General features: G+C 47.2%; 1 protein-coding gene across 1 annotated transcript in view; it reads left to right on the top strand.

Moving 5' to 3' along the window:
* The window catches only part of IQCA1 (IQ motif containing with AAA domain 1), a 191,040-nt gene that overhangs the window by 102,283 nt on the left and 78,201 nt on the right, over positions 1-10,556 (top strand). Inside the window, exons 10-11 of the mRNA XM_043462063.1 lie at positions 5,968-6,074; positions 6,241-6,342. Coding sequence (XP_043317998.1) covers positions 5,968-6,074; positions 6,241-6,342 — 209 coding nt within the window. The remainder of the gene's footprint in view (positions 1-5,967; positions 6,075-6,240; positions 6,343-10,556) is intronic.

Raw genomic sequence — 10,556 nt, 5'->3', positions numbered from 1 at the left:
GTTCTGTGAAAAAATACCGTTGGTAGCTTAATAGGGATTGCTTTGAATCTATAGATTGCTTTGGGTAGTATAGCCATTTTGACAATATTGATTCTTCCAATCCATGAACACGGTATGTTTCTCCATCTGTTTGTGTCCTCTTTGATTTCTTTCATCAGTGTTTTATAGTTTTCTATGTATAGGTCTTTTGTTTCTTTAGGTAGATATACTCCTAAGTATTTTATTCTTTTTGTTGGAATGGTGAATGGTATTGTTTCCTTAATTTCTCTTTCTGTTTTCTCATTGTTAGTGTATAGGAATGCAAGGGATTTCTGTGTGTTAATTTTATATCCTGCAACTTTACTATATTCATTGATTAGCTCTAGTAATTTTCTGGTAGAGTCTTTAGGGTTTTCTATGTAGAGGATCATGTCATCTGCAAAGAGCGAGAGTTTCACTTCTTCTTTTCCTCTCTGGATTCCTTTTACTTCTTTTTCTGCTCTGATTGCTGTTAGCCAATGCATTTTAAATGAACAAATGAATGTAGGAATAAATGCCCTTTGGCGGTGTAACTGGAAGGCAGAGTTTTTAAAAAATTATAATCTTTTTAATACTCTCTGACTTCAGTTCAGTTCAGTCGCTCAGTTGTGTCTGACTCTTTGTGACCCCATGAACCGCAGCATCCCAGGCCTCCCTGTCCGTCACCAACTCCTGGAGTCTACCCAAACCCATGTCCATCAAGTTGGTGATGCCATCAAACCATCTCATCCTCCATCATCCCCTTCTCCTCCTGCCCCCAATCCTTCCCAACATCAGGGTCTTTTCCATTGAGTCAACTCTTCACATGAGGTGGCCAAAGTACTGGAGTTTCAGCTTCAGCATCAGTTCTTCCAATGAACACCCAGGACTGATTTCCTTTAGGATGGACTGGTTGGATCTCCTTGCAGTCCAAGGGACTCTCAAGAGTCTTCTCCAATAGCACAGTTCAAAAGCATCAATTCTTTGTCGCTCAGCCTTCTTTATAGTCCAACTCTCACATCCATACATGACTACTGGAAAAACCATAGCCTTGATTTTAAGGTACATGCATTAGTTTGATAAAAATTAATTTGGGGGACATCTAATGTTCCTATGGGAAGTCCATGTACCCACCCAGCAAAGCTCTTGAAACAACCCACGCCTTGTGTGTAATTACCTTGCAATCCCATCAAGGCTAAGAAAACTACAAGCCACCCAGGAGAAGGAAACATGAACCATGATTTTGCTCGTTGACTGTTGGGGTGTTTGATGAGATATCCATCCTGTCTTCGGTAACTTACAGAAATTCAGTGTCTTCATCTGAGCATTCTTTTCATAAAAATCAAAGGCTTTCCTTCTCAAAAGAAGTATTAGCATTTTAATCACTGACTTTATGCCCCCTCCTCCGTCCACTTCTGAGCAGATGAAAACTACCCCGTCTCTGGCTTCTCCTGCTCTCAGATTAAAAACTCATTCTCTGCTACAGGAAAGAGCAGACCGTTGTTTCCCTTTGAGAGCCATGAATAGCTTCCTGCATTTATAAATGTCCATGAAATTCTTGAAGGGATTGAGACGTGCCCTGTGCAAAAGTGTCATGGGAAAAACAAAGTTTCAGTGGAAAACTAGGTCCATTTACATAACCTCTAGGTAAAACCCACGAAGGCTGCTTGGAACTGCTTTATCTGTAAATCAGAGTCACGGCTCCAGAGTGAGGATGTCACGAGGTGCCACTGCTTCCACATAAACAGTCATATCTTGCTTTCCTTTCTGTTGAATATTCTGGGTCCCTTTCATTATTAAATGCATTGCTTCCTGTCTTATCTATCCCCTGAAAAAGCAAAGTGGCTTCCTTTGAATAACAAAGCGATTTGCTGTAAAAGATCTTAATGAAGCAGGTGGGTTTTGCTCATGGAGATTTAATCATCTGTTAGAAGAGAGTTGTTATTGTTATTGCTGAGTGTTGTTGTTTTTTAGTCGATAAGTCCTCTCTGACTCTTTGCAACCCCATGGACTGCAGCCCACCAGGCTCCTCAGTTCATGTGATTTCCCAGGCAAGAAGACTGGAGTGGGTTGCCATGTCCTTCTCCAGAGGATCTTCCAGACCCTGGGATCAAACTCACGTCTCCTACTCAGCAGACTGAGATGGTTGAATGGCACCCAATGAACGTGACTTTGAGCAAGCTCCAGGAGTTGGTAATGGACAGGGAAGCCTGGCGTGCTGTAGTCCACAGGATCGCAAAGAGTCAGACACGACTGAGCAACTGAACTGAAATGAACTTGGCAGGTGGATTCTTAACCACTGACCCAGCACAAAAGTCCCAGTGCTATTGACGAATAGAACATTTTAGCGCAGTTATATTTTCAAGGGGGAAAACTTAGAATTTTAAACCCATAAAAAAGAATGTTAAACCCATATTATTCCTACATTTCAGAGTTTCCCTCAGTGTAAGCTTATGTAGATTTCAGAAAATGCACAGAGAAGGAGCAGTTGCCTTCAGGCCCGTGAATTAACCGCCCTTCATGTACTCACACCTCACAAGCTCACTGCAAAATCCCCCTTCTGGGGGATTCAGGCCAAAGAGGAAACGCTCAGATATTTATGACTTAAGACATTTTTCACATCAAAGGGGTGGTATAAACCATGTAGGCAATGCATTCTTGCCCTGAACACTGATGAGCAGGATAGTTCTCTCTTGCTGACACTGTCCATGGGAATGACTATTCAAAGTGATGACTCTTCAGAGCCAGCTTTCCAGTCATTTCCTGTGTGCCCATCCCTGCCGCGCCTGGCCCACATCTGTCTTGTTCCAGCAGTCCCAGGCTGGCTACCTCCCCCATCGGGGTGGTGATTCTGCTTGAAGTGAGAGTCGCTCAGTCATGTCCGACTCTTTGCCATCCGGTGGACTAAACAGTCCATGGAATTCTCCTGGCCAGAACACTGGAGTGGGTAGCCATGCCCTTCTCCAGGGAATCTTCCCAACCCAAGGATGGAACCAGGTCTCCCACATTGCAGGCAGATTCTTTGCAAGCTGAGCCAGAAGGGAAGCCCAAGAATCCTGGAGTGGGTAGCCTATCCCTTCTCCAGAGGGTCTTCCCGACCCAGGAATCAAAGTGGGGTCTTCTGCATTGTAGGCGGATTCTTTACCAACTGAGCTATCAGGGAAGCCCTGATTGAACTTTTTAAAAAATATTTATTTATTTGGCTGAGTCTTAGTTGCAACACGCAGGATCTTTGATCTTCCTTACAGCGTGTGGTTCTTGGTGGCATTCAGACTCTTAGCTGTGGCATATGAGACCTAGTTGCCTGGCCAGGGATGGAACCTGGGCCCCCTGCACTGGGAGCTCAGAGTCTTAGCCCCTGGACCACCAGGGAGGTCCCTCACCTTGACCCTCACCTCTGACAGATGTCCAGGAGGCACACCCCCAAGCCCCTCCAGCCCCATCATCACATCCCATTGTCTGAGCCTCAGCAGTGGCTGGGCCACCTCTCACCTGGCCACCTTGCTGGGGAAGAACCCATGGGTGCATCAATTTTATGAAAATTTCACCACCTTTGTGATGTGTTATCTTTTTCTGATAAATTCACAGTAGTCACCCTGGAAAAGATCTGGGCACTTTCAACCTCATCTTTTTCAAAAACCTGCCCCTGAAACTTTGCATCACTGGTAGATTTCTCCTTCCCATCTTCCTAAGATTGGCCAAGGATTGGTGGAGCCCTGCGCAGGCCACACTGCCCTCAGTTTAACTGGGGGGAGACTGCTAAGCCTGAGAGCCCTTGCTAGGCCTGAAATCCAGACAGGCCAATCCCTCTGCCCAGGCAGCAGTCCAGGAAGTGAGCTGGCCCACCAGACCTGTGTGAGGTCAGCAGTTTGTGATGACCCTCTTCGGCTTCCAGAAACCTCCCTGCCAGCCTCTGGGAGCAGCATCAGGGTGTCCCCCCAGGGCTTGTCCACCCGACCCACACTTCTGGAAAATAGGGGCTCCCTGTCTCCCTCCATTTGTGTCCTGTGTGGTCCCAACTCAGAGCCCTGTAGGAGGACACGCCCCGTGGTCCTGTGTCCCCTCTTGCACTTGCTAAAAACAATGTTTTTAAGTGTTCTTAGCACAGCCACTGTCCCACTGGCCCCTCGCCCCTTGGGGGTGGAGATTGTTAATAAGCAAAGGACCACGTAAGGCCAGCAGCTGGTAGGTGGTAGGATGGGGGATCCCCCTGACAGGTTCCCCCTGGTCAGAGCCTTGGGGCCATTCCCTGCCTGGCTGTGCACCCTTGTGTGTCTGCCTCTTGTGGCCCTGTTGCTCTGTCGCCCGGAATCTGCAGCTCCCACCACGTCTCATCCCTTCTCCTTTCCTTTCTCACTGCTTCTGCTCACCCCCGGCCTCTGTGCTTTACCCAGAGATTCCACCCTCCTTTCTCGTCTGTGTGCCCACTTAGCTCTCTTGAGAATCTTCTCTCCCCTCTGCCTGCAGCGTTGACCCCTTGGCTCCCTGTGCACCCAGACATGCATTTCTGTCAGTGACTGTCCTCTGGGTGTTAAGTGCCAGCCCCTCCCTGCTTGGTCAGCTGTGTTGGGGGATACACTCCTGTCTGATCTCAGGATCAGTGGTCACAGGGGAGGCTGTGCTTGCGAGGCTTCCGCCCCGTCACTCACCACCTGCTGTCCAGACCCGGCACAGGCCCCCTTTCTTCCCAGTCGTAGCCATTGTCAGACGAGGTGGGCCACCCCGTGGTCCTCGACTGCCCTCCCGAGTTGAACAGCATCAGTGCCCCCAAGGGACCAGCTCCCAGCGAAGTGGCCCAGCTGCGTGGTGGTTGCAGGTTTGGTTCCAGCAGATTTTCATCACAGTCTGAACATAAATTCAAGGAAGAGATCTCTTCCCCAACTGGCGAGTCTTTTTCCCTTGGGAGATTCTCCAATCCCACGGCCAGGGTCCAGGGGTCTGCACCTCTGTGAACATTTGGAATTCCCCTTCTGAGAAAACAGTTTTATTTCCATTTATTCCAGTGATTCAAAATTACCCTTATTTCCTCTAACCATCCTCCTAACTGCCAGGGTAAGGCCAAAGGGACATGTAAAATATATATGATTTCAAAAACATCCCAAAAGTAATACAAAAACACAGCTGTTGAATTCGGGATGAGTGATGGGTACCTGTGTGTTCAGTGTTGGCTTTTAATAGGGGCCAAGGTAAATCACGGGTAAGCTGAACTAGCAACAAAGTCTCTCCCATTTCATTGAATCATTTGAATAATAGAACTAATGGAAAACGTATTACAAAAACAGTTACCTGTAATTCCATAACCCCATAATTGTTGTTGTTGTTGTTCAGTCGCTAAGTCATGTCCGCTCTTTGTAACCCCATGGACTGCAGCACACCAGGCTCCCTGTCCTTCACTGTCTCCTGGAGTTTGCTCAGATTCATGTCCATTAAGTCGGTGATCTTATCTAACCATCTCATCCTCTGTCGTCCCCTTCTCCTCCCGCCTTCAAAGTTTCCCAGCATCAGGGTCTTTTTCAATGAGTCGGCTCTTCACATCAGGTGGCCAAAGGATTGGAGCCTCAGCTTCAGCATTTCCAATGAATATTCAAGACTGATTTCCTTTAGGATTGACTGGTTTGATCTCCTTACAGTCCAAGGGACTCTCAAAAGTCTTCTCCAGCACCACCATTGGAAAGCATCAATTCTTTGGCGCTCAGCCTTCTTTATGGTCCAACTCTCACATCTGTACGTGACTACAGTGGTACCTAAGAGTACCATTTGTTTCATACTTCGTTATTGGAGCTTTTCACATTAGCAGTTTTCTTCTTTATTTTTTAGATGTTGTACAGGCACAGTTCTTCCATCTGGAAAGTGGAAAAGAAGGACATAGGGTGGAAAATTGAGTTTGTGTTATATTTCACAAAACTGCCTTCATTCATCTTCAAGTAGAAAAAAATTCATTTTCTTTTCCTTTCTCCTTCTGGAGTGCAGACCTGTGGAAGAATAAAGACGAATCGTGGAATTTCCCCCAGGACTATGACCCTGAACTGATCAAGGAGGACAAACGTAAGGAACTGGAGTCGGAGATCAGAGTGCAGGTAAAGCGGCTTTAATGTTAAAGTCCTAGTAAAGTCTTCCACTGCAGTGCTTTTTTATATCGTCCTGTTAGTAACCTACCCAGAATTTAAGCTGTTTCTAACGTCACTAAGAAAACACAAAGCAGGCAAATTGACCTAAAACATAGTATCTTTTCTGTTGACCTAGGTTGATGAGCTGATGAGACAGGAACTAAAAAACTTAAAACTAGCTGTGAACAGAGAGAAGGAACTATCAGTCAGACCAGGAAAGAAGAAAGGAGGTAAAAAGGTGAGTGATGCTTATGCTCGGGAGACGGAGGGCAGAACTGAACTGTGACCAGGAGCCCGACCCCAGCGTCCAGGACTGGTCCAGGCGGGCCTCAGGCAGACCCTGGCTGCCCTGGGCTGCTTTCCAGGAAACGTGCCTACCTGTGGTGACTTCCCTGGGTCCACTATGCACTGGTCTACCAAATGCATAGCCCTCAGGGTTGTGGACTCATAAGTGGGATAAATCTAGTCTGGGAGTGAACTCCCCACCTTCATCACTGTGGATCCGTGGTACCCAAGCCCACAGGTGGGATGAGAACTCTCAGAGGAGCTAGGACATGTGCCTCAAATGCCCACCTGTCTCACCCTGTAGATCTGTGTGTGGAGGCCAGAGGCAAAGAGCAGGTTCTTGGAGAGTCAGGGAATCTGATGAATTGAATTTTAAGTTGCCACTCAACCATCTCCCAGTGGTTTAGAGGCCAGTCAGATCCCAATATACAGTGTTATGCACTGGGGTCTTGTAAGGTAATAGAAAATGTTCGTATTGGTCTCTGCCCCCACTTGCTGGCATGGAGCTCCTGGAACCCTTGTAAATTCCTAAGTGATAAGTGCACTGGAAGCCTCTTTTGTTACAGTGAATCAATGCTGGGTGGGTTTCTGGGTTGGGACTTGTTACCACCAGAAAGACCAAGCCTTGATCAGAAGCCTGGAAATCTCAGTTCCGTCCACCCCATTCCCAAGTCAGAGGAGAGGAGCTGGGCATGGAGTTAATACCTCATCATGCCTGTGTGAGGGGGTTTCTATAAAACCCCAGTAATCATGGGATTCGGAGAGTTTCCAGGTGGGCAAACGCAACCACATGCTGGAATGGTTGTTGTTGTTCAGTCGCTCAGTCGTGTCCCACTCTTTGCGACCCCACGGACTGCAGCACGCCAGGCTTCCCTGTCCATCACCAACTCCCGGAGCTTGCTCAAACTCACGTCAGTGATGCCATCCAACCATCTCATCCTCTGTCGTCCCCTTCTCCTCCTGCCTTCAATCTTTCCCAGCATCAGGGTCTTTTCCAATGAGCCAGTTCTTCACATCACATGGCCAAAGTATTGGAGCTTCAGCTTCAACATCAGTCCTTTCAGTGAGTATTCAGGGTTGATTTCCTTTGAGATTGACTGCTTGGATCTCCTTGCAATCCAAGGGACTCTCAGTAGTCTTCTCCAACACCACAGTTCAAAAGCGTCAATTCTTCGGCATTCAGCCTTCTTTAAGGTCCAACTCTCACATCCATACACGGTTACTGGAAGAAACCACAGCTCTGACTAGATGGATCTTTCTCAGAAAAGTGATGTCTCTGCTTTTGAGTGCACTGTCTAGGTTTATTTTCTTCCCAGGAGCAAGCGTCTTTTAATTTCATGGCTGCAGTCACCATCTGCAGTGATTTTGGAGCCCAAGAAAATAAAGTCTGTCACTGTTTCCATTGTTTCCCCATCTATTGCCATGAAGTGATGGGACCAGATGCCATGATCTATTTTTTGAACTTTGAGTTTTAAGCCAACTTTTTCACTCTTCTATTTCACCTTCATCAAGAGGCTCTTTAGTTCTTCTTCGCTTTCTGCCATAAGGGTGATGTCGTCTGTATATCTGAGGTTATTGATATTTCTCCCAGCAGTCTTGATTCCAGCTTGTGCTTCATCCAGCCTGGCATTTCACATAATGTACTACTCTGCATAGAAGTTAAGTAAGCAGGGTGACAGTATACAGCCTTGATGTAATCCTTTCCCAATTTGGAATCAGTCCGTTGTTCTATATTCGGTTCTAACTGTTGCTTCTTGACCTGCATACAGGTTTCTCAGGAGGTAGGTAAGGTGGCCTGGTATTCCCATCTCTTTAAGAATTTTTCAGTTTGTTGTGATCCACACAGTTAAAGGCTTTGGCATCATCACTGAAGCAGAAGTAGATGTTTTTCTGGAATCCTCTTGCTTTTTCTAGAAGGGTAACACACCCCAACTTCGTAGAGGCAGAAACTCCTGTGCCCAGGAGCCTCCCAGACCTTGCCCTGCACACCTTCTCATCTGGTTGTTCTTCTGTGTCCTTTATTGTGTCCCTTGATGAACTGATAGGTATGTTTCCGTGAGTTGTGAGCCACTCTAACGAATTCATCAAACGCATGGAGGGGGTCATGGGAACCTTAGATTTACAGCCCGTTGATCAGAAGCACAGGTGACGATCTAGACATGTGATTGTCATTTGGAGTGGGGTGGGGGCGGTCTTGTGGGATATATCACCCTCCACCTGTGGGATCAGACTCTATATCTCCAGGTCAACAGTGCCAGAATTGAGTTAGATTGTAGGAGCCCCAGCTGGTGTTGCAGAAGATTTCTTGATGGAGGAAACCCCCATACAACTAGCGTCAGAAGTGTGTGAACATGGTTCCCTTGGGTCCAGAGCCAGCCGTGCCTCTGGGGCCAGGATACTCCAGGCAGAGGAGCTGGCGGGAGTGTGGGCTTTCTCAAGTTCCCATGGTCCATCAGCCCTCCCTGTCCCATCAGGGACTCACACACTCCGTGAGTTTGTCATACTCTCAACTGCATTAGTGATTAGTTTGCCAACCCAGGGGGATGTGTGGTGTCTACAGTGACTCTATCCTGAAGCCTTCTGTGTTGATTTTACAGTTTACCGTTTTATAGCTTGTCTCTGACTCTTCAGATTAACACCTGAATGTCCTTCATGCACCTCCTTGGAGCCTCCATCATTGTAGCCCAATGCATGCTTAGTCGCTCCATCATGTTCCACTGTTTGTGACCCCGTGGACTGTAACCCACCAGGCTCCTCTGTCTTTGGGATTCTCCAGGCAAGAATACTGGAGTGGGTATCCATTCCCTTCTCCAGGGGATCTTCCTGACCCAGGGATCGAACCCAGGTCTCCTGCATTGCAGGCAGATTCTTTACCATCTGAACCACCAGGGAAGCCCATAGCCTGATGAGGGTTCTCTATATGTAATTCCCACAAGTAAGTGAGGGCACCTATTTATGCCACTCATTGACCTATCGAATTGACTGTCTTCAAAAAGTGATGCTTTAATGACTGAATGTGGAAATCAAGCCAAACAAAAGGGGAAGTGAAGACAGGAGGTGACTGCCCCCTTCCAGCTGCGACTAGGCTTCCTCTTCTTAACCACAGCTGATAATCGGTCTGGCCCACGGGTACCTTCTGCACTGCTGCCCCTTTCACTCCCTGAAGCCTGGTGTCTGCCCTCACCACGTCCTAGCTCATGAAGTGTCCCAAGATGGGGTTGCTATGAATTTCCCTCTTGTAATTAAACTGACTGAACACACACTAGATGTGCTCAGGGTACCCCCAACAGATTGATGGTAATTGTGTAACTGTAGAGTTTTGAGTTCTCAAAATTCCCATCCAAGTGACCTTGGGAGACATAAATATGATTTCATTTCATAAGCTGAGACTAATTAGCTATATTAAATCCCCTCCTTAAGAAGACCATTAGCAGAAGGGGAATGGGCAACCTTGAACATCAGAAAGGAGAAAAAGGACTCAGAGGAATACAATTTATCTGTGTTATTCCAGCTTTATCCAGAGAAGGTGACTTGATCAGAGGTCATACAGCCACCTGAGCGCCCCTCTTGAAATACAGATATGACCTTAGCACTCCATGCTGAAACCCTTCAATGACACCCGAGTTCCCACAAGGATAAAGGTGACAATCTCCTGCCAGGCTTACAAAGCCATGCCCGACCTGGCACGGGTTCTCCTCTTCAGGCTCATCACCCGCTTCTCCCTCCCTGGCTGCACTCCAGCACCTGACCTTCCTCTCTGTCCTTCAAACACACTGTGCTCCCTCCCACCACAGGGCCTTTGCACGTGCTGCTCTCTCTCAAGAACTGTCTTTGCTCCCACCCTCAGTCCCGAGTGTAGTTAAACCCCTACTCATCCCTGGGGTCAGTCCAAGTCCTTTTTCCTCGAGAAAACCTTCTGGGACCTCCGAGTAATTCTGGTTGCTCTGCATGCACTTGACGCTGTGCTACAGTGGCTTCCTGGTGCTTCATCGTAGTTTTCATGTTATATTTACTGGTGAGATCTTTTTATTAGTATCTGCCTTCCCATATCTACTGAAGTGCAGAGACTGCATGACTGTCTTTGCTGCTCACTATTGTAACCTTTTCTGGCACATAGCAAGTCCTCAGCACATATTATTGTGTTAGTTAACTCATCAAATCTAGATC

The sequence above is a fragment of the Cervus canadensis genome, chromosome 2, assembly GCF_019320065.1.
Source record: "Cervus canadensis isolate Bull #8, Minnesota chromosome 2, ASM1932006v1, whole genome shotgun sequence".
Classification (NCBI taxonomy): Eukaryota; Metazoa; Chordata; class Mammalia; order Artiodactyla; family Cervidae; genus Cervus; species Cervus canadensis.
This window is presented reverse-complemented; position numbering and strand designations above follow the sequence as displayed.